Raw genomic sequence first — 24,566 nt, 5'->3', positions numbered from 1 at the left:
TCAATCATATCACACTTTTTTCCCTCCTGTAACATAAAGCTGACTAAACAAGGCAGAGCTGTGGAGAGGGTCCGGCCGTCCAGAGACCCGGTGAACAGGGAGCCCCTTCGCACGTGCTGCCTACCTTCTTATTTTGGACCCGTGAAGCCTTCCTCCAAAGGCCTGAGGTCTACCGTCGCTATTCCTTTACGCCAGAGTGGGGGTGGCAGAGCCCTGTCTCCGGGGCACCTGGGGTTCCAGCCTTCCCGCAGGGCCTTCCCGGCCTGCCTTCGGCTCCCTCGCAGCTCCCTCCTCTCCACCCCTCCGCTCCCAACCACCTCCGACAAGCCCCCTCGAGGACTCCTGCCCATTATGCCTCTGCATGAAGCAAGAGGTGACGGGAGAAACAGTGAAGGGTCAGAAGTGGAGGCCTGGCTTTGGCAGCACCCGAGAGGCTGTGCCAACTTCGCTGAGCTTAGTGCTGATTTCCTTAAGTCTGAGCTAACAACTCAGATAGGGGTGCTGGGTATATGCCAGCTGTTCCTTCCCTAGAGTTCCAGGCTTTGTGCAAAACATGCAATAAATGTGTCACTGAGACAAACAAACAAAACCCAGGAAGCTCCCTAGGGCAGGAGGGAGGGGAACCGAATATCCGTGGTGCTGAACCTCTATAGGAGGCAGCCCTTAGGTATTTCACAACCAGCCTGGAAAGCTGTGTGGTCTGGGCCCCATTTTACAGATGGAAAAATCCAGGCTCAGAAGTAAGCAACCCGCTCAGGGTTCCAGTTAGTAAGTAGCAAAAGCAGAAACTGTGCAGGGGTTTAGGAGCCCAAGCTTTACTGTGTTGTCAAGTGACACACGAGCCTTACGTTTCCAAACAAGAAGCCAAACTTCTGGAGAATTACATTGTGGAAGGGGACGTCACGGGCATAACATAAGGCGGCAGCTGACCACTGACTCCACTCCACTCCAATTCATGGTCCAAAGAGTAGAAGACTGAGACACTCTTTGGGGGGGTCGAGGGGATAATGGGGTGTGGGCATCAAAGGTGTGAGGCGCACACGGGCGGCTCACATAGCACCGAGAGGAGGCCTGGTCACTGCTGGGGCACTTCTGGAGGTGAATTATACCAATTTACACTTTTCCCTTGAAAAGGTTCCGCGAGGCCTCAGATGTGCTGTGAGCGAGGATGTGGTGAGGGCCCAGCCATCCAGACACCCGGAGATGGGCCAGGGAGCCACGCAGCACACGCTGTCTTTTTCTTTTTGACATTTTAAACCCTTGGGTTTATTGTAAAGTTCCCGAATCACTTCACTCTTTTGTCCGTGAAAAGGGCGATTTATCATCTAGTTACTGAGTGTCAACTAAGGGGCAGGTGCTGGGGATCCAGAGGCGAATGAACAAAACAGAGCAACCTGCAATCTTCTGCAAGACAGGGGAGACCCCGGGCTGGCACTGCAGGTTCGAGGAAAAGCCAGGTGCGGGAACATTCTGGTGGCACAGAGAAGAAGGAGGCAGCACAATATGCAGAGCAGGGCAGGGCACTGGGAGGTGACGGCTCTGCTCCTCGATGCCTGGGCACATGTGGGCGCCTCCCTCAAGCTCCCTGACTCTTATTTCCTTATCGGCAAAAGCAGGATAATGATAGCAGTGACTCCCATCAGGCTGACATGGGGATTAAGAGATTTCACATGTACGACATGCTGCACACACCTGACACGGACTCACCTGACACGGACTAAGCCCTCAATCAAATACTATTCATATCAAAGTGAATCTTTCTGAACCATCTTATGACTCAGCCCAACTTAGGGGGAGTGAATGTCATCTGAAGTTTCACTGGTGGGGATCAAAAGGCACTGTTTTCAATGCACTTCCCCACCAGTCTCTGTCATTCAGATGGAAAGCTCCGAGTGAGATGAGTTCTCCCCTGGTTCGGCAGGACAAGCTTTGCATACCCACAAGCGCGTCTGGCCCCTCACTCACCGTCATGCTCCTGTACTCATCTTCAAACATGTCCAAAAAGATTTCTTCTCCCTAAAAAGAAAGGAAGGAAAGAGAAGATTATGCACATTTTTTCCCCATAAACAACAAAGTATTATAAACTCCAGTTTGAGGTTTTGGGGACCATCTGTTTCTTATTAGCGAGTTCTGGTAAATCACCAGGAAGTGAAATACACACGTGAATAAGAACACACACACACCCAAAAGAAAGCCCAAATATCAAATGGAACCTCAACGCTTTTCTCCTTTTTTTCAAGCATGTGTAGTTAGATTTCTAGTGTCAAGGCAATTAAGTAAAAACAACAAAAATAACTTCATATATAATTAAAATATAAAAAGGGTTAACGTTTCAAGTATTTAAGGCCATCTGCTTGCTGAGAATGGTTGGAGAAAATAAGAATCTCGGTTAAGTTGTCATGTTAAAGCTATGAGGCTCCACACCTCTGAAAGGAAGAGTATGATTAAATATGCTTAACTCTAAAATTATACGGCTTGTTCCATTTGTTTTTGAGGTGCGCCTTTGGGGTTTTGGAGTTCCTGCAGCCCAGATGACTCTGCCCCGGAGGTCCCTCCCAGAACAGGGTGGCGGGGAGGAATTGGCTGTGAGACACATAGACCAGGGGCCAATCTCAGCCGTACCTCTTGGAGCCTCTCTTTGTTTCACTGCAAGACTGGGATGAGAGCCCACGTCTGTGCAATAGGAAGACAAAATGAGTTGATGCACACAAGTCATTATGACCACCCTGGATAGGCCTGCAACGGGGGAGGGCAGGGGAGACTTGGCTGAGCGTGTCAGGGCTGCTAGACCTGGCCTGTCTCCTAAGCGCCCTCCCCGCCCCCCCACCCCACACACAGTTGGGGGTGGGAAAAGCAATAGGTCCTCTATATGTTTTTCCAGTGATCAGAACCACAGGTAAACTTGGAAGTTCTTGTGTGGTGTGAGAACCATGCAATAACCACAGAAATAGCAACCCTTGAGAATATCCATAAGCTTGTGAGATACTGTACTTAGGGTGCAAACCTTTTAGGATACAAGAGAGAAAAATCTGGGTTGGGAGAAGGGAGCTGCAATTCAAATACAGTTCTCCTTTTGTCAGTGAGAAAGAAAAATCCTCTGGGAAGATGCCTACCTATATGTCTTCCTGTTTTTGCAATCCAGAAGCTTTTTGGGGGCCAGGGTGGGGGTGGGGGGCAGGGGAATAAACTAAGAGCAGTTATACCGGAAAGAGGTTCAAAGATGCCTCTGCCGAGGACTCGTATCCTCACTTCAAGGCCAAGTGTGGTTTGGGCCGGTCTAAGGGGAGACTGGGATTTCTGCCCAGGTGCGTGGGGCCCACAGTGGTACCACCCTCGTCTGGGCATGTCCGCCGTACTGCAGCTGCGTGGCGTCATCTGATCGCGGCAAGGTACACTTCCAGATTACATAACCTGGTTTTATCTCAACGAACACTGACAATGATGGGCGGTGGCTTAAAAAGCTTCTTACGAAGAAAAAGATTCCCGTTCATATGTGTATCTAGCTCACAGCTAAACTGCTGTGAGTACAAACAATGAATAACAGCGCAAGTGAATGAGAAAAGGGTGGGGCCCACGCCTTTCCTCCTCCAGGGAGGATCTCTTCATCAGCCAGAGTACAAGGGGAAACCACCACTCACTGGATCTGGAGAGATCTGATGTGGAGGCCAAAGAGTCAGAAACTAAGACTGCTTGGCATATGGATTAATCCACTGTTGCTGACAAATGATGAGCCTTGCCTAAGGCTATATTATGCCTTAAGAAAAGAGGTAAACAAAACCATCACAATGCAGTATCTTAAAACGAATCATCTGGAAACTGAAGACAGATCTACAAGTTTTCCAAATACTGAAAGTTATGGTGGTCCTTTACCAGCTCTCACTACATTCATGATAAATGTTTAGAGCCCGTATGTGCACACAGGCACACTTCATTTTATTGCACTTTGCTTTACTGCTTCACAGATACTGAATGTTTTTTACAAATTGAAAGTCCATGGCAACCCTGTGTTGTCAGATGATAGTTAGCATGTTTTAGCAGTAAAGTATTTTTAATTAAGGTATGTACTCTTTTTTCAGACACCATGCTATCACACACTTAGCAGACCACAGTACAATGTAAGCATAACTTTGATTAGCGCTGGGAAACCAAAACGTTTGCGTGACTCTCTTTATTGTGACATTTGCTCTATTGTGGTGATCTGGAACCAAACCCACAGGATCTCTGAGGTCTGCCTGTACATGTATATAAATAATACACATGCATATAATTTATAAACTCATATGTAATTCAGTAATTTTATATGTATAAGCATATGTAATTCATGAACACGTAAGTTCATATGTATTATTTAGTCATATGACTATCTGTATATAATTCATCATTTACATGTAAATCCATCAATGAACAAATTCATATATAATTGATAAATAAACAGTCCCATACTAGGGGTGAGTCCTCAGAAGTTGTTCTGATACAAGAGCATGGACAGAAAAGTGCAGAGACCACTGCTCCGGAGAGGATGAAATTGAACATTTTTACTCAGGACCCATAGGGTGTAAGAAATAACTGAAGACACTACAGTCTGGTTTATACGACACACACACACACTGCTGTACCCCTGAGTTCCGGCAGTTTACCTTATAGAAATGCCGCACCAGGTGGACACTTTCTTCTCGGGCTCCCTGTTAAAAGAGAGGGAGGGTGTGAGGGGGCAGGTCTCATGGAGGCGAGTGAGTTGGGTAAATCACAAATTCTAAAGTCTGAGTCTATATAAGACAGACGCTGGGCTAATAATCTTAATCTATAAAGTGGTTCTTCGTAAGGGGGTGGGGGAGAAGGAGCTCAAAATAAAAATGGGCAAAGGACAGACGATTCAATGTGATGACATGGAAAGCTGCTGATACACAGTTACATGAGAGAAACGGGTTCTACAACATGGCCTTGATAACTCTGTTTTTATAAAAAGAAAAATTCACTTGTAAACGTGTGTGTGAGTGTATGTGGTATCTGGAAAGACACACACCGAAGTGTCAACTATCATTACCTTTTACCTCTCTGTAGTTTCTAAACTTTCTAAAATAAACATGGAAAATAAGAGGGAAGACAATGAGAGCTATTTAAAACAATGAATGAACATAGTAGCACGATAAACCATAAATAAATAAATGTGTATCTGTACACGTATAAAACTTTCATAATATAAAAAGAAAAAAATCCCGGAGACAAATTCAGAGCCAAATAATACAAGAGAACTACTAAAACTCACTAGTAAGTGGGCTTCTCGGGCCCATCTCAGTGGAAGGGTAGGTCTGCGGGAGCAAGTGGGCAGAGGGGGCGGCAGGGGTCTGGGGCCCAGCTTCCTCGCAGTGGCGCCGCGGACCGGGCTGCGGTCTGGATGCAGCAGCTTCCCTCGACCTCCCCCTGCCCTCCCCCGGGGCACGGGTGCAGGAGGAAGGGGGCCTCACCTCCAGGCAGGCCAGGTGTACGTCCTTTATGACACAGCCCGTGCTGCTCACGACTTGCTGCTTTAGGAGCAGGCAGCTCAGCTCCAGCGTCGCCAGCCGGATCTTGCCATCTGCGGAGCACACCGGGGTCAGCCGCGCGTACCCCGGGCTGCATGCCCTCACAGGCAGTCTCTTGCCTTCCCGACTTGGAGGTCAGCTGACAGGTCCCCCGACATCCAGTGGGGGTACAGAGGGAGCCCCCATGTGCCAACCTCCTTCCCAATCAATTGCAATTGAATGTTCTCATCAAAATCGCCTGTACCAAATGCTACCCAAAGTCCCCTTATGGGGGGAGAGGAGGCAGGAAAAATGGGTAACTACTTATTATTGAAGGCCTAGAAAGTGGCCATCTGCGGTCACTTTGCTTGTCCAGCATTCCTTCCCTTTCTTCAGGGACAAGCACCCCCAGTTTCCCTTGGAGATCCACTAGCCCTGCTCTCGGTCATGTGATTTGGGTGGAGCTGGTCCTGCTTCCCCTGTCCCAGGGGTGGGCACATCCCCCAGGCTGGTCAGGGCCATCCAGCCCCCTGGTCACAGTGACTGGGTAGGGGGCGAGCAAGGGAGCCAGTCACAGTCAGTAAGGCTCAGTTCCACAACTTACTGGAACCACCGGGCTCAAGACCCTCTCCTCGTGCTGGGCTGCGGAGAGGACAGGGACAGCGGTGGGGCCCTGATGGCCCGAGCACTATAGTCCGCAGTGGTCACCTCACCAGCGTGTTCTACAAACTGAGCCCTGAGTCCTCCCTTCCACCAGGCTGCCCAGCGTCTCTGCTACAGCAAGTCTAGAGCCCGACAGAGACAGGTGGCGGGAGCTGCAGGCAGTCATCTGGCCAAGGCAGAAGGCCACAGAGCCCAAAGACAGGCTTGAAAACACTGTTTGAGCCCCGGATTCAGCTGTGCCTCAAGCCAGCGCCCAACAGACTTGAAGTCATGCAAGCCAACAGTCTTGTTTGTTTGTTTGTATTGTCTCAGCGAGTCTCAGTTGGGTTTCTGTCAACTGCAACCAAGTTCTGACTAACACAACCTGCTGTCCTGCTGTGAGCCAGGCATGGTCTGGGTGCTTTAGAGACGCTCCCTCAAGGAGTCTCTCTAAAACCCCACTGCAATGGGTTCTCTAAAGGCTGAGGTTTAGAAAAGTGAAGTGGCTTGTCCCAAGTCTCACCCTGGGCTGTGGTGGACTCCAGGTGCGCTGAATGCCAAAACCCACATCTGGCATCGTGCCTAGAAAGCACCCGTGACCGCTGACTGAAGGGCATTCTGCTCTTAGCAAACTCCCCCTGAGTCTTTAATCTCATTTCTGGGGAGAGGCCTCCATGTGGAAGGAGGGGCCAGGAGAGGGGGTAGTTTCTAGGCCACATCTCGGAGGTCTTGGAAACAACAGGGACCAGGATGGACCACTGGGGAAAAACTCAAGGCAGACACACCGCTGCACACCTCCCTGGCTGGCCTTTAACGCTGCGCGCACGCGTGCGTGCGTGCGTGTGTGTGTGTGTGTGTGTGTGTGTGTGTTAGGGCAGTGGTGGGGGTAGGGCAGCAAACAGGTGAGAAGAGGGAATCTGTTTGCCCAAAAATGAACTGGTTACATACGAGCAAAACCAGGCCTTCCTAAGCACGACACAACCCCAGGGGCCACCCGGGCAGAGGCTGGTTAGTCTCAGCTCGGCCGTTCTCCCCGTCCCAGCCCCACCACCACTTCTGCACCGCGGCCCAGGCCCAGCAGTGCCCCCCCTCCCCCTGCCCTCCTGCAAGCTCAGGAGTTCTCCGGAGCACAGTCTCACTCCCGCCTGCCCCTCCACAGAGCTGCGCTGTGGGCCAGGTCAGAAACGCCCCTCCTGCTGCCTCCAGGCAAGCGGATGGTGATTTTCCACCAAGACCCTTCTTCCTTTGCAAGTTCCTGCCAAGTTGCTGACTATTCCTCCTGCTGGTCCATCTCTCCAGGGGAACAGAGGGAGCAGCAAACTCCTGAGGCCTCATCGAAGCTTCCAGATTGTCCCTCTGAGCTGCCCCAACCTCTTCTCTTCAGAAATACACCGTCCTCAGGGGGCCTGCCGATCCTCCCCACCGTGGACGCTCCTCCCCAGCACCCAGGCCATGCTCCACCTTCCCCATCACCGAGGCCCGTCCAGTTACACAGCTCCTGCCAACCGGTCTGGGGCCACCATCCTCAGGAACGTGCTCCGCCTCCCCCAACTAGACCTCCCGTGGAAACTGACTCCACCGAGCGCCCCTTGGTCCTGAGCCACCCACATCTTTCTTGCCACCCAGGACACCTTCCTCCTGGCCCTCCCCCTCCCACGTGGGGCCTGGCCCAGGCTCTGGAGCTGGCTCCCCCTCTATATCACCTTCAGAGATCGGTAGTGGCCCAGAGCTCAGTCCTAGACACGCCTCTCTCCTCTCCTGTGACTTTAAAAACCATCTGTGAGGGCTTCCCTGGTGGCGCAGTGGTTGAGAGTCTGCCTGCCGATGCAGGGGACACGAGTTCGTACCCCGGTCCGGGAAGATCCCACATGCCAAGGAGCGACTAGGCCCGTGAGCCATGGCCACTGAGCCTGTGCATCCGGAGCCTGTGCTCCTCAACGTGAGAGGCCATAACAGTGAGAGGCCCGCATACCGCAAAAACAAACAAACAAACAAAAAAAACATCTGTGAGCCCCACAGTGTTAGTTCTGGCCCTGACCCCACACTGAGGTCTAGATTCCACAGACCCCCAGCCGTGGCTCCTGGAGTGCAGGATCCACGTCTGTCCCCTACTTCCTATACCCTCGTCCCTCGCATACAGAGGCTGGCATGCAGGAGGCACTCAATAAACATTTGTTGAGTTTACTGATACCCTTTAGGCCCTGGACCCGGTTCTCCAAGCCCCTGCACTCACTCCGCAGCAGTCACACTGTGCTTCTGGCCACCTCCCCCCTTGACTCTGAGGTCCTCATCTGCAGTCCCAACCCTGGACGCCTGCCCTTCTCCTGAGCCTGACTGGGGCCACCCCCTGGACTGCTCCTGATCACTCAGCCCAGCGGTTCTCTCTCCACCAGGCTGCATCTCCGTCCGGCCCTTCCCCGCGCACTCACTCACGCCCCGATGGCCTCTCTCCCTGCCTTGCAATTAGGGTTTCTCAGCCTCGGCATCATTGACATTTGGGGCCAGATGATCCTTTGCTGTGGGGGCCTGTCCTGTGCACTGTAGGATGTTTAGCAGCATCCTGGCCTCTGCTTACCAGATGCCAGTAGCAACCCCTCCCCAAGTTGTGACCACCAAAAATGTCCCAGGCAAAGCTGCCCCCAGCCGAGACCCACTGTGCTAGTTCATTCCACTTGCTCTTTCTAGCCCCTAGTGTGGCTGTAGGTCGGTGCTGGCCAAGACCTCAGAACTAGGCTGACACGTGCCAGACACTGGGCACATCTCGTACTCATACTCTCAGCCTAGTTCATGCTCAAATGTGGCCTTGGGCCACCCCAAGAGGAGGGCTGCAGACACAGGCAAAACTGACCAAAGCAGGGTTGAGTATGGAAGGAGAAGAAACAGAGGGTCTGGCACAAACACCATGGGGGAAGGAAAGAGGAGGAGACCTCGAGACGAAGACACAGCTGGATGGGAGGGGTCCGGGTGGCCCAGGACACGGGGGTATGTGGCAGGGGAATGGCTGAGGTCTGCCTGGATTCCCAGCAGGGCCAGATCTAGAAGCCAGGGCTCCTGGTGCCAGTGTGGGGCCTGGTCCCCGTAACTCTACCAACCCTGGGAACCGCCTGCACGCCCGGGCACCTGGCTGGGCTGCGTTGTTCATGATCCTGATGAGTCTTTCAGCCAGTAGGTGGTTGTAGGTCGTCTTCTCGGCCGCAGTGGGCACCGGCAGCTGGATCCGCTCGAGTTTCTCAGGATCCATGCCTGAAACGGAGGGAAGGGGCCGGCTGTAGGCGCAGCTGCCATACCGAGTGCCCTCCGTGTCCTGAATGGCCCCTTCGAGCAGGTCTTCCTCAACCTCGGCCGTCCACGGTCCGTCTTTGTGATTCCTGCCATGACCGGTGCTGCCTGTACTATGACTCACCTCAGAGTTTTCTGTAACTGGAACTTAAGTAAATATATTAAAACATATCTTTTCTTTTCTTTTCTTTTTTTTTTTGGCCATGCCGCTCAGCTTGAGGGACCTTAGTTCCCAACCAGAGATTGAACCCAGGCCCTCGGCAGTGAAAGCGCCGAGTCCTAACCACTGGACCGCCAGGGAATTCCCTAAAACATACATTTTCTAATACTACTTGCAAATGGGAAATCAGCATGGCTGCAATACCAACAGCAACAAGGTTTTTACGTTTCAGCCAAAGACTGTTGACTGGCTACTCACTGTGGCCCGAGGCCTGCTCTGAATTAGAAAGGGCGATCGGCAGGTGCGTGAAAGGTGCTGAGGTTACACTAGCCCAACTGTGACATGCTCCTGGGCACAGTCAGAGGAGCGGGAAGGGGGTGGGAAAAGGAGAAACTCTGGCACTGTGGGGTTTGCTGCCGTTTCGGGGCTGGTCTGCGCACCCCCCGAGGGCACCCCTGTGTGAGACCCGTCCCACAATGGGGGAAACAGACCAGACAGAAAGGAACCTACAATCGTGCCCACCAATTGCATCTCCTGCTCTTAACACCAAACTGGAGAGCTGGGCCCCCGCGTGGGAAACACAGAGGCGGCAGCCCCATGCCGGGCTCACAGAAAGGCGCGAGAGCGGATCTATGGGGCTACGTTTAAGGGGCAGAGGAATCACTTTTCCTCCAGGGAAATCTAACAGCATTTCAATGACCAAGATGAGACGGGGGTGGGGGTGGGGTGGGGGAGGGGGAGGGTGGGGTGGGGGGCTTGGGAAAGGAGAGAGGGCCCACTCAGGGTCTAAGTGAACCGAGCATCACTTTTCCTAAAGCAGGACCTGGGGGCTAGGGCGACAGGACGACCCCGCTGGGGTCACTTCGCCAGGCCAGGTGTGAGACGGGCAGTGCTCCAAAACCCTCTCCTCTCGCCGAGCACGGCTCTGGAAAACTAGGCTTGCAGAAAAGCTCGCAGAAACAAACATTTCACTTGCTCCACGCCTGGGGAGCTGGAAGGATTGTTTGTGCCTGAAGCACGTCTTTTCCTGTTATTCTGCAAAAGGGGGGTGGTGGCACTTCTGGGAACTCTTGAAATACGGCCCCTTGAGTACTAGATGATGCTTCATTTAGAACCCTGACAAAATACTGCAGGACAGCAGCGAGGAGCTGATTGTCTGGATTCTAAGTAACTCCCACACTCACACGTTGACGTAATAAAGCATAACAATATATCTTGCGCTACTGAATTCCTTCCAACTCCGAACCGGAGGCTAAGTCATGCCAAGGAGATGACACGGGTGGAGGCAGCCCGAGGGCTGGAGGTAAGCAGGTCCCCCTCTCACACCGCACCGATGTGGCTTCATCCAAAAATTTGATTGTGATGAAAATTTGATTTGTGGATTCTGTATCTCGTTTTGATGCTAAATGTCTAACTCTGAAGCATTCTGGTTTATTAAATGGCAAGAAGGACATCAACTGAATCTTTCTACCATTTGCTTTTTTCCAGAAATGTCAACACCGCGTGAATCTCTCTCTACCCTTTCGTTCTTGGCCCTCTGGGAACTGTCAGCAGCAGTTTTGGGGAAAACAATGGCTCCCCGGCCTGCCCGGCACATCACCCACTTCCATGACCCCCAACCCGTCACCCCACTTCAAAGAAGACGGAGCCAGCTTTTGGCTCCCCCGGGGACGCAGCGGCAGCCGTGAGGGCCTGGGAGGCAGACTCAGGAGCAGCTCTTGAATTTCCATGGCGAGTTCCTTTTTTTGTCTCTTGCCTATTATTGCCCTGACTCCCTTAGAATTTGTCAAAAATGAGGAAATCTGTGGCAAAATCTTCTCTCAACAGGAAGAAAAATCTGCCAAGGTTATCCTGACCTTCCTCGGCTGGTAGCTCCACCCTCCGTGAAGCGGGGGAACCAGGGGGACTGAAAAACCTCAAGACATCACAGGACCAGATTCCAATGCAACCTCTTCCTTTAGTGAGGAAATTAAGGCCCAGAGATGTTAAGTCACGTCCCCAAGGTCACAGACCACGTTAGAGGCACAGTTAGAACTAGGTTGATTCTGGAGATGGACAGGATCCAGCTGGGAAGGGGGTGGCACCCCCTGTGTGGTGAGCTGACCACAGCAACAGTTTGAGAGGGGCCTGCCCTCTGGTCTGACAAAAGCAACCGCCCGCCCCGCAAGGCCTCCTCGTGCCCTTGGGCTCGTTCTCTCCCAGGGTTCTTGCTGCACTGTGGCCGGGATGGAAGGGGAAAGAGCCAGGTGCCAGGTGCTGGAAGAATTTTGTTTTGATACTTACCTCTTGGACTCTCAGCCTCCTTACATGTTCAATGGGAATAATTACAGAAACTGCCCGTCCCAGGGTTGCTGTCAGGACACAGTAAGAAGCAGCACTCGGTCACGTTCAATAGTTACCTGTCGTTACCTTGCACTGATGGGAATTTTTACTTTGAACGTGGCTTAATGTAGTTCTATATCAGCTGTGTTATAAGAGGAAAGAAAGAATGAAAGAACAAAAGGACAGAAAGGAAAACAAGCTAACCAAAGCTAACGTCAAGCTATTCTAGAAGGCCCAAAGAAGGCATGCTGAACTGTCTGTGGGGAGTGCAGGGGACGAGCAGCTAGGTTGGATTCTGAAGGATGAGCTGTTCAGGGACGACCAGGACTTGCCAGGCCAAGGGGCAGGGCAGGGAGTATGGGAGAGCTCGGGGAGAGTGGGATCGGGGCTTTGGGTGGAAGTGATGAGGCAGAAGCTAGGGGAGGGACAGACATGGCTTGGATGCCAGGACCCCTGGAGGGCAGCTAGCAGGTGACATGATCTGGTTGTCACGGCCAACTCTAGAGCAGCCTCCATCCCCCTGGCCACTCAAGGTGATCTCCCTGCTTCCAGCACTTTCCCAAAACAGACTCCATGTTGCAATGCATCCTATGTGCAGTAGATTTTACCACCAGCCAAGGGGAGGCAGAGAGCAGGGTCCATTCCACACAACACATGGCAAAACTTCGTAAAGAACCCCTCTGGGCATCTCCGCTCTTTCCCCAAAGTTCCTGCTCGGCCAGGTGCCTCATTCCCTCCCCGTCTCTCTCTTTTTCCCACCACTGTCTCTAAGACATTCTTCTGGGTCCAAACAAAACAGTGGCTCACAGCTGTGAATGAACAAGGTCAGTGTGACAATATGACAATGATATGCATGTGAAAGGGAAATGGCACATGTGCAGGTGGACGGATGGACAGGCAGACAGACAGACACAGACACAGACACACACACACACACACACACACAGGTTTCCAGTCACTGAGATGCAGGTTTTGTTGCAAACCCGATCGAGTTCCTTCGCCAGCCATTTCCCTCTGACTAAAATAAACACTGTAGATAATATACTGTCCTATTTGCTTCAACCCCCTAAGTGCCGAGTGACAAATTCCAGAGAAACCCAGATGCACTTCACATGGCCCGGGAAGCTGCGTTCGCACGTCCAGATTCCAGCAGACCACACGCTTCCTCGTTCCCTCCCCACCGGGGTCAGATCCCGCTCTGCCCCAGTGAGTCAGAACGGGTCTCCCTTGTCATCACTCCCACCCTACAAGCAGCGGGCTGCGGCCTGGTGGGGGCCAAACTCCCAACTAACTAATTCAAAGAATCCCAAATAGAAGGGAAGGGTGTGGCTCCGTGATGTCAGTAACCAGCTCCTAAGCTTCCCCTCTGGGTTCTAGATTCTTCCTCCTTAGTGGAAACCCCCATTCAGGACAAGGGTAGAACAGACCCAGACCAAAGCTACATAAAAAGAAGTAGACAGACAAACCTGCATAAAGAGACCACAATAGTGCCAGGTAAAAATAATAGTCAAAAATTTTTTTCTTGGACTTCCCTGGTGGCGCAGGTTAAGAATCCTCCTGCCAATGCAGGGGACATGGGTTTGAACCCTGGTCCGGGAAGATCCCACATGCCGCGGAGCAACTAAGCCCGTGTGCCACAACTACTGAGTCTGTGCTCTAGGGCCTGCGAGCCACAACTAGTGAGCCCGTGTGCCACAAGAACTGAAGCCCGCGTGCCTAGAGCCCATGCTCCACAACCAGAAGCCCGCACACTGCAACGAAGAGTGGACCCTGCTCACCGCAACTAGAGAAAGCCTGCACGCAGCAATGAAGATCCAATGCAGCCAAAAATAAATTAATTAATTAAAAAAAATTTTTTTTTTCTTTCTTTAGGTCTCCTTTGCTGGAGTCACACAAGCATTGCCAGCTTTGGAAGACTATAGACCAACTATTTCGAAAGCTAACCAGATGTTGGGCCAATTTCCAATGTACTTCCAGTTCTGATTATGTGTCAGTCGAGATCCAAAAGGATATTTTCCCAACTCTCCGCATAGCAAAAGCCTCCCTTTATTATCCTGTTACCTTTCAACCTTTCCCATACCTCTCATCCATGTTCCAGTAACTTCTCAGCAAAACAAAAAGAGCAAAAAGCCCAAGATTCCTCTTGTGTAAACAATGATAAATGGAGGGGGCAGGGAGTAGAAGGGTTAGTGGGTGGAGCAGGGGAACCTTTAGGAAGACAAAGCTACAAAACTCACCCCCCTTCCCCTTCCCCTGGGCCAGGGCCCTGCAGACTTGACAAAGGAGAGAGGGCTGCATCTGCTATTACAGATAGGAACCAGTCTTCATCACGGGGCCCGACTGAATCACAGCGAGAGCCTTCCTCCAACCGGTCAACCCTTTCCACTGTGATATTCATTTCGGTGCAGCATCTAATCTATTATGATTTACTGGAAGGCCTGAGCTAACATTTGGTTTTTATTAACATTGCTTTTATGTTAAAATTGTCTTATGATGGAAAATCTATCGGAAAGAGACCATTTCATTAGGGGCCCTGCCTAGAGGGCACGGATCTGGAAAAGAGAGGCTGAAGGTTAAGTGCAGCTAACTGCCTGCTGCCTAACCAAAACAGCAACCACCCACCCACCCACCGCCGCCGCCACCACCACCACCAAATGGCCCCCCCAAATGCAGACCTGTGCTTGCAGGCCAGACTGGAGCATAAACCAAGCGGCAGCTCCCCCTGCTAGGCAGTTTCCCATGGGGGTACCCCAGGCACCTGGGCTTCAGGGTGCTGAACTTGAAGTCTCCAGCTTCCTCTCCAAACCTGCTTCATAGCCCACACTTGCTGGTTCTGGAAATGGCACCACCAGTCACACAGTGGCAGGAGGCAGGGCCCTGGGCATCACACAGACTCCTCTCGTGGTGCCCACTCCCACCCAAATCAAGCAGAAATCTCTGCCCCCGGCCCCACTCCTGCCCTTGTCTCCCTGTCTTCATAAATGGCCACACACAGCTGCCCCAGTGTCCCTTTCACTCACCCCCCACATCCAGTCCATCAGCTCGTCCTGGCTGTAGCTCCAAAATGTATCGTAAAACTTTCCAGTTTTTCTCCATCTCCGTGGCCAATATGCCATAATTCAGTCTACATTACCCCTGTCTGGACTACTGCAACATCTTCCTCACAAGCCTCCCAGTTTTCTGCCTTGCAACTCACTCCCCCACCCCCATTAACTTACTTTCCATCCAGCAGCCAGAGTAATCTTCCAAAAATTTCCATCTGACCATGTCACTCTTCTACTTAAAAATTCTTTAGGTGTTTCCCACTGCACCTGGGATAAAATCTAAATTCCTTTTTGTGGCCTTCAAGGCCCTTCACGATCTGGTCCCTGCCCACCTGGTCAGCCTCACCTTGACCGGCTTTCTGCTCCTCAAACCTGTAAGGTCTTTTGCACCTCAGGGCCTTTGCACAGGCTGTTCCCTTTGCCTGGAGCACTCCTGCCTCAGATCTTTGCAGAGCCGATTCTTTCCCATTCTTCAGGCCTCAGCTCTGATGTCTGTTCCTCAGAGAAGCCTTCCCTGACCACCCAAGCTAGTGACCCCTGCACCACCACCCCTGGCTTCCTCCACAATCACAGATCACACCCGTCACGCTGTCTTCTCCTCCACCACTGTCGCCTTGCTCCCTCCGCAGCAGCCACACTCACCACCAGAAGAATCTCTGTTTGGTTCACCGCTGTGTTCTCAATATTAACCACAGTGCCTGGCATCTAAGAAGGGCTTCAGAAATATTTGTCAGAAGGGTGAATGAATAAATAAATGAAAAGCATTAGCAGGAAGTGGAAGAAGGAATTAAATTCCCTCGAATACACAGTCCCACTCTTAGGAAGAGAGGTGGGCTCCCCAACAGGACCTCGGCAGGGTCGTCTCTCTGGCCACATCATGGACGAAGGAGCGTGGCGTGCCAGCCACCACTTCTCCACTCCCCAGCACACGGCGGGGCTCCTGGAAGGAAGCCTGCTCAGAAAGCCAGCCCTCCGTAAGACGAAGTGTTCACCCACGTGCCCCCTGACCCTCTGGAGCTGGGCATCCCCACCGCCCCCAACAGCACCCTCCCTGCGGAGGCCCTGAGCACCGAGCACCGGCTGCCAGGAAGAGAGCAGCGCTGGGGAGCTGCCACTCGGCTGAGAGGCAATCAGTCAGCAAGCTCTGGCTGAGTGCTGACCGGGTGTCGGGCACCGAGCTGAGTACTGCAGGAGGCCGTTGAGAGCAACACGGTCTCTGCCTTCAGAGGCCCAGCGGTCCAGAGTGGGAGAGAAAACATGCAGAGCAAAAGTATAAAAAAGTGCCATGGGAACTTCATGGAAATTAAAAGCGTCTGCTTTTCCAAAGGTATTATTAAGAAAATGAAAAGGCCAGCCACAGACTGGGAGGAAATCTTTGCAAAACACATCTGATAAAGGACTTGTATATAGAATATAAAGAACTCTCAAAACTCAACAATAAGAAAATGGACAATCCATTAAAACACGGGCAAAGGAAATGAGAAGATGGCAGACTAAGCACTGAAAAAGCTGTTCAACGTCATTAGTCGTTAGGGAAACGCAAATTAAAATCACAATACGACACCACTATGTACCCATTAAAATGACTAAAATAAAAAAGGTGGTCGTGCCACCCACTGGTGAGGGTGTCAGAACACCAGAACCCTCGTGCACTGGAGGTGGGATGTAAGAGCACGCGTTCGCTTTGGAAGATAGTTTGACAGTTTCTTAAGAACAAACACACACACACCTATCACATGATTCAGTCATCCCATTCCTCAGCATTTGTCCAAGAAAAATGGAAATACATGCCCATACAAAGACTTATATACAAGTGTTCACGGCAGCTTTGTTTGTAATGGTCAAAAGCTGGAAACAACCCAAACGTCCGTTCACAGGTGAACGGGTAAACAAATTGTGGTACATTTACACATGGAATACTACTCAAACATAAGAAGAAAGGAACCACAGATACACACAGCAACATGGACGAATCTCAAAATAATTATGCAGATTGAAAAAAGCCATACAAACGAAGAGTATTTATCGCATGATTTTATTTACATAAAAGTCTAGAAAGTGCAAACCAAGCTATAGTGGCAGGGAGCAGTTCAGAGTTGCCTAGGGAGAGGGGTGGGAGAAGAGAGGGACGGAGGGGTGACAAAGGGCAGGAGAAAACTTTTGGAGTGATGGATACGTACACTGACTTGACTGTGGTGATAGTTTCATGGGTGTATAAATGTGTCAAAACTTATCAAATTGTACACTTTAAATATGTGCAGCTCACTGTTTATCAATTATACCTTGATAAAACTTTCTTTTTTAAATGCTACAGCTTCCAGCCAAGAAAGGCAAACCATCTAAAACAATGGTTATGAGACACTGGACAAGACAACAGGCATCACAGGAGGGTGATCCTGAGAGAGAAGAAACTAAGGCCGTGTGCCCAGTGATTGCTCCAGGTCACCGTCTGGAAAGTTTCCAGGACTCACCACAGACTGAGAAAACCCAAACAAAGCTCACGGTCTCTCTGAGGTGAGAAGGCAGAGTCTGCAGTTCAGAGAGGCCAAGTGGCTGGAATTGATATAAGACAGTAGCAGAGACGGGGGAACTGCACAGATAGGCAAGAGGGTTCCTTCTTAGGCTCCCGCTGTGGTCTGCCCTGTGCATGCAGGTGAGGAAAGGGAAAGGCCTGCTGGGAGGAGGCAGGTGGAACAACCCCAGGAGCTCACACGGGGCTGAGAAGAGCTCACATTCCCAGCGGCCAGCGTGGAAGGACTACCTAATCATGGCTCGTCCAGTAGAGCCCTTGGAAGGGGACGGCCTCTGTACTGGGGTCAAGTGAGCCAGAGACTAAAGGGTGTTCTGGACTAGCCCCAACCAAGCTCAAAAGCAAGCGCCTAAGAAGACCCAAACGACTCCTAGTAACTTCACCTTGTCCCAGGACAAAGCCCAGAAATCTTGAAAGGAAGCAAGAATTCAGCATCCAACAACATAAAATTCATAGTAACGTCAACCAATCAAAAAATATCTGGGGGCTTCCCTGGTGGCGCAGTGCTTGAGAGTCCGCCTGCCAATGCTGAGAACACGGGTTCGTGCCCCGGTCTGGGAAGATCCCACATGCCGCGGAGCGGCTAGGCCCGTGAGCCATGGCCGCTGAGCCTGCGCGTCCGGAGCCTGTGCTCCGCAACGGGAGAGGCCACAACAGTGAGAGGCCTGCGTACCGTCAAAAAAAAAAAAAAAAAAAAAAAAAAAAATCTGGCATGCCAAAAAAAAAAGGGAAAATATAACAAATATAACCTAAAATCAAACCAGAAGAAAAATCAATAATAGAAATATAGCTAGAAATTACACAGATGATAGAATAGACAAAAAGAAATCAGAAGGGAAATTATAAAATATTTTAAACTGAATAAAAATTAAACCACATATATCAAAATTTACTGCAGGCAGCTAAAGCAGTGCTTAGAGGAAAATGTACAGCATTAAAGTCATATTTTATAAAAGAAGAAAAGTTTAAAAATCAATGACTGGTATTGAGAGGCTATGACTGAAAAGGAATAGCATGAGGGAATTTTTTGCTTGATAGAACTACAACGTAACACCCGATTATAGCAGTGTTCACACAAATCCATAAATATGCTAAAATTAATGGAACTACACACAAAATGAGTCAATTTTATTGTATGTTAATTTTCAAAAGTAAAATAAAATAAACTGAGTGGCATAAAAAAAAAATCAATGATTTAAGCTTCCATCTTAACAAAAAGAAGAGTAAATTAAAATTGAAGTAAGCAGCTAAAGGTAAGAAATAAAGAACAGAAATCAATGAAATATAAAACAGAGAAAAAAAATAAATGAAACCAAAAGAAAGTTCTTTGAGAGGACAAATAAAATTAATATAAAATTGATAAATTTCTAGCCAAACTGATCAGGAAAAAAAAAAATGAAGACCTCAACTATCGATACCATGAATTAGAAAGGGGGCACTACTATAGATCCTACAGACATTAAGAGGCTAATAAAAGGGGAATTCCCTGGTAGTCCAGTGGTTAGGACTCTGTGCTTTCACTGCAGGGGGCACAGGTTCGATCCCTGATCGGGGAACTTAGATCCCACATGCTGCACAGCACGACCGAAAAAAAAGGAAAAATGAAAAAAAAAAAAAAAAGGAGGATAATATAGGAATATAGTAAAAAAGTTTATGCCAATAAATTCAACAGTTTAGATGAAATGACAAATTCCTTGAAAGACACAAGCTACCAAAACTTGAACAGAAGAAACAGATAAGCTTTAATAGCCCAATACCTACTATAGAAATTGAATACTTTGAAACCTTTTCTCAAAGAAAACTCCAGGCCCAGATGGCTTCACTGGTGAATTCTACCAAATAGTAAAATAAAGGAAGAAATAATACCAGTTCTCCCAAAACTCCTCCAAGAAATTCAGGAGGAGGGAATACTTTCCAATTAATTTCATAAGGTAAGCATAACTTGAGAGCAAACAAAACAAGAGAATTACAGGGAGACCACAGACTAATAACACTCAGGAACACAGATGCAAAAATCCTTAACAAAGTTTTAGCAAATCAAATCCAGCAAAGTATAAAATGTGCCTGCCACACTAGGCGGTACTAACCCAGAGTGAGTATCACCTGAAGGGATCAGAGAAAATTCCAGGAGAAGGTGAGTTCTCAGCAGACCCTTGACAGTTGAGCAGAATTTCAATAGGTGGTGATGTTACGGCAGAGAAAACCACAGGAAAAAACAGATGGATACAAGAAGGTGGCAGATCAGCCAAGAACAGGTAGGCGTGTTGGCTCTGACTGGGGTGGCTGCCAGCCTTCCAAAGAAGCTCCCTTCTCTGGGAGCAGTTCCAGACACAGAGCTGAAACCCCTGGAGCCAGCTCTGTGCTATGTGACCCTGACTCTCACCCACCCCACCCCCAGCCATAACTGACTGTTCCGGAGTTAGACGTATCACCAACCTGGAACAATGAGATCTCTTGCCCAACAGTTTGAAACCTGAACGGAGACAGTCTCCCTGCCTGGGATTTGATGGGCCCACAACACGATCTACCTTAAGGGAAGTCCCCAGAGCTGGTCCTGCCCTTCCCTTGGCTTTTCGGCAACTTCTTGGATCCCATGAGCTGCCCCAGGGGCCTTCCTATAAGACTCTCTCTCTTCGTTAAGTTAATGTGAGGTGGTTTCCGCGCCTTGCAACCAAAGGAATATTAAAGAGTTCAGTGAGTACCATGACAGCCACTGCAAGTTTATCTCCATGCAAGAGTTCAATCACTGCGTAGTAAAGTTTGACTCCCTGGGCCGGAGCCAAGGGTCTATGACAGTGAAGTTGGTGGAATCTGGTCAAGTTAGAATGGTGGGTGCGATCCAGATACTCAAAATGGCAGGTACAGGAGACTGGAGTTCAAGGGAGAGAAGAAAGCACCAAAGGTTTCTGAACAGGGGAAGGACACGGTCAACACAGTCTTACAGAGAATCACCCGGCAGTGCTGTGGAGGATGGATTATAAAATGGCCGTGTGTTTGACCCCTCGGGGAGGCTGCGATAATGGCCACCGGGATGACGTGCTCAATATCTCTCTTGCTCTCGTGCCTTTGGTTCTCGCCTCTAGCACCTAACTTAGAGCCAGGCACTGAGTTGTGCTCAGTTAAATTCTGCTGATCAGATAGGCTGAAGAGGGAGAAATGACAACACCTGATGACTAAATGCTGGGATCAAAGGAGGGAAAGAGCTAAAGGTCGTGGCAGTTTCAACCTTGGCTGGCAATTTCAACTGAACCAGAAATGGCAGGAAGCGTGATGAGGTCAGGGTATATTTTGGGGGGATGAGTGTGGTGTAGACAGACTGTTTCAAAGTGTTGCTCAATCACCTAGGTAGAAGTCTCCAGCGTGCAAGGGTCAGGAGTTCAGACTGCAGGGCTGGAGTGAGGCGGGCATGGAAGGGGAGGGTCGGGGGAACGGCAGGCAATCCATGGGTGGGACCGACTCCCATCGGTCAGGCTTGGAGTTCTGTTTACTCCCACTCACTGAGGGCTCCCGTGTGCCAGTCACCAAGGCAGGAGCTGGAGGGAGTCGCAGAAGCCATGGGAGTGAACGAGATTGTGGAGGGAGGATTCGGAGCTCGCTAGGCATCTTTTAGAGAAGCCTCGGGCTAGATCTACACCCTTGCACGCGAGCACAATGACTTATACAGGAGAAGAGCCATCATGGCCGGTCCTGTCTCTAGTGGGAAAAGCCTGGAAATGGACTCAGTGTCATTCAGTAAAGGGATGGCGCAATAAATGATGGCACAGACACAGGATTAAAAAGCACGAGGCAGCTCTAAAGGGATGGGAAGTGACGTGTTGATACATGATGATGTGAGAAAAGCAAGGCACAAAACAGACAATAAAGAATGAACCTCCATGTTGGGCAGGGAGTGGGGAACCCACATAAATAAAATAATATACACTTGTACTTGGGTTTGCATGGATATCTTTAAAAAGACACACAAGAAACTGTTAACGTGAACTGCCGGTGAAGAAGAGAACTGGAGGACAAATGAGAGAGGAGGCCTCTCACTATATTTCCTTTTGCCACTAATCAACTTATCATGATTAATGATTTAAGAGTAAGTACATACTTTATGTTGAGTGCTTTCTAAATGACTCCAGGCATAGGCTGTCTTAGTAAAACCCACCTCCAACTACCTCCCAATAAGCTCATGAAAAACCTACTAAAACAACACTTGATGCAAAGTCTCATCTATGCCAAGCCCAGCACTTGGCAGGGGCCAGAGGAATATTCTTGACTTCTTCTTCAAAGAGATTCTGATGTGGTGCTTTGAGAACTTGCCCGTGTCAAGCCAGGTGGCACACACACCAGCGACTGTTCTCAGAGAGGAAGTAAATGAATGGATTCTAATCAAATCTGTCAGCTCCGCGGGAGTCTGATCCTGACCACTCGGCCTCAACGAGGGAAGCCAGAGAACCACACCTTTCTTCAGAAAGGAAACCTACGCTTCCACACAATCCACTCAGAGTCTATTTTAGCTCTGAACCCAGAACAGCACATCAACTTTTATAAATAGCAAAACCAAGATTACAACTTGACTGATTTCTGTTCTGATGTTAGGAAAGAGGTAGGAAGCCTAGGTCAGTTGTAAACCAAGGGGTGGAAAGCAAAGCACAGTGCGAACAGTCATGCTGGGTTGGACGGTCAACACTTGAAACTCCCCCTCTGCCTGCCCCAGCCCCGTGCTGCCTGAGTAACCGATTCCCGCGGCTTTAGTCTGTAGAAAAGCACCTGAGAAATTCTAACGAGGTTGAAGAGAAGTCCTGTGGGAGTCTGCCAAAACCAGAAAGGAAATTCTTCAAGGAAAGCAGCTTTCCTTTTCCCTGAAGGCGGACAAGCTGAGCAGCTTACCTTTGTTATGAGACATCGCGTACAAGAGGCAGAGCACGAAGAGCGCGTGGTAATCGTCATCTGGGCTGTCTAGGGCATGGTACACCATATCCAGGAAGGGTCTGGAAAAGAGGGGCACGCATGAGCCTCGTGGCACGCACGAGCCTCACCTGCACACGGGAAGCAGCTGCCTTAGCCCTTTACAGCCCCACCGCCAGCATGCAGCACATCCGCTGTGTGCCCAGTCCAGCACCAGGCCTGGAGGACACAAAGGGGACTGAGAGGCAGGCCCCGCCCGTGCGAAGCTGTCGTCTCCAGGGTAAACCGACTAAGGAACGAACCAACCACTTAATCACTCGGCATCGTTCACCCGCTGTCCCAGACACTGGGGATAAATGATACCAAGTCTCTGGTCTTGTGGCACTTCCATGCCAGGGGGCAGACAGAGAATGGACACGCCACATCATCACTTCAAAGAGTGGCAAGAGAATGAAGAAAACGGGGCAATGTAATAGACTCACGCTAGCAGACAAGGTACCAACAAGTCTGAACAATTTTAGAATGTGGACCCTGGAGCAAGAACTGCCTGGGTTCGACTTCTGATTCTGCCTCTACTTAGCTGCAAACCCTTGGGTACATTACCTAAAGCTTTCCCCCATCTGCAAGGTGGGGATTAAACCCTTCGGGGTTACAGTGAAGATTCAAGTGAAATGAAAACAGAGAGGCATTTAACACAGGCCCAGGCACAGGGTGGAAAGTGCTCTTACATGAGAGCTGCTGTTGGATTTCTATTTTGAGTATTCCAAGGGCACTTCTCCACGATCTCACTTTGGCAGGTCCTGGCCCAGTGATTTCTTGGGCTGACCTTCCCGGACTGGAAGGGATCGATAGGAAGTCTCTCGCCTGATGCTTTGTGGGTGAGATCTATAGAGCGGCTGCAAATATCACAAACCGCACACCCTAAATGCTGCCCTTCCAGGTGAAGGGCCTGGCCTGGAAAGACTCTTCAACACGAGGATAATAGAATATGCACAGATCTGGCCTGTAGGCAGGAGGCTCTGATCCCATGACTGTCTGCGGCTGCCCCCGGATGCCAGGTTGAAGCCAAGAGAACACAGCAACTCGATGAGTGACCAAGGGCACACTTTACCCCTGGAAGGACACAAGCTACTGTCAACACTGCTGACTGGGCGGGGAGGTGGGGGGGCGAGATGGTGCAGCAGAGAAACAGGGAGACTATTCACTGCAAAACATTTTATACTTTTTTGAATTTTGATACTCCACAAATGTATCACCGATTCAAAATATTATATTGAAAAATGCAGAAGCAGTGAAACGCACTTGTCATAACATTTCAAACAAACACGTGACACACAGAAATTAAAGGAAGAAACTTTTAAGGAACATTTATGTTCAGGCTCTATTTCTCCGGAGCCCCCGATCTGTCATCACCATTCAAATGCGCGAATAGTTTTGCCATGTGTGGATCTGTTTTTTTCTAAGCCCCTAGCAATAACGCTTCCAAACGTAAGAGCAGGATAAAGTATAAAACACTTTCTTGTAAGCCAGCTGCTTGGAATTTGGACTGTATTTTCCTTTGGGAATAATAAGAATAACCAAATGCCCAGTAGCAGAGGGAGGGCTCAGTGGATATACCATCTTGCATGAGACGAAGTATTATGAAGCCATTAGAATTTTGTTTACTAAGAGTACAATAAAGTGAAAAAGATGCTTGGGGTTTGATATTAGAGAAAACCAAGAATAAAAAGTAATATACATGGCTATTGGGGGTATAAGCTATTGGGGAGAAGAAGGGCAGAATTCCCACTATATTGGCACTGAAAACTGACTAGCAGGAAATCACCAAAATGCTAATAACAGCTGCCTTTGAATTATGGAGAGCTTTTTTCCCTTCTTTATACTTTTCAAGCTTTTTTACATTTTCTGAATGTATATTACTTTTTAAATTTTAAAAGGATTTTTTTTTTTTTTAAAGAAAAGAGAGAATGTTGTGAATGGTTTCTGGTTTCTTACGCCTGTATTTAACCATGAATGCAGATACAGCCCACAGTGTATGGCAAATATAAGGACAGTTCCACTTTGTACTATGCTGTTTCTTTGGACAAATAGACCAATGTCAAGATCCAATTCATGTCAAGGACAAACTGTCCCCTCCCTCACCCTCAGTGCCCTCCTCCTGGCTCAGTGCAGGTGAGAGGACAGAAGTCCGTGGC

The 24,566-nt window shown here is 49.7% G+C and overlaps 1 protein-coding gene across 3 annotated transcripts in view; it reads right to left on the bottom strand.

Annotated features, from left to right (window-relative positions):
* The window catches only part of CLEC16A (C-type lectin domain containing 16A), a 210,078-nt gene that overhangs the window by 114,507 nt on the left and 71,005 nt on the right, over positions 1-24,566 (bottom strand). For all 3 annotated transcript variants that reach the window (XM_079943839.1, XM_079943840.1, XM_079943841.1), the window contains exons 12-16: positions 22,354-22,454; positions 9,264-9,386; positions 5,466-5,575; positions 4,638-4,682; positions 1,966-2,016 (exon numbers count right to left, since the gene is read on the bottom strand). In XM_079943839.1, the coding sequence (XP_079799965.1) occupies positions 1,966-2,016; positions 4,638-4,682; positions 5,466-5,575; positions 9,264-9,386; positions 22,354-22,454 (430 nt within the window). The remainder of the gene's footprint in view (positions 1-1,965; positions 2,017-4,637; positions 4,683-5,465; positions 5,576-9,263; positions 9,387-22,353; positions 22,455-24,566) is intronic.

This window comes from Stenella coeruleoalba (genome assembly GCF_951394435.1).
Source record: "Stenella coeruleoalba genome assembly, chromosome: 15".
In the NCBI taxonomy this organism is placed as follows: Eukaryota; Metazoa; Chordata; class Mammalia; order Artiodactyla; family Delphinidae; genus Stenella; species Stenella coeruleoalba.
Note: the sequence above shows the minus strand (reverse complement) of the source record. Positions and strands in the feature narration are given on the sequence as shown.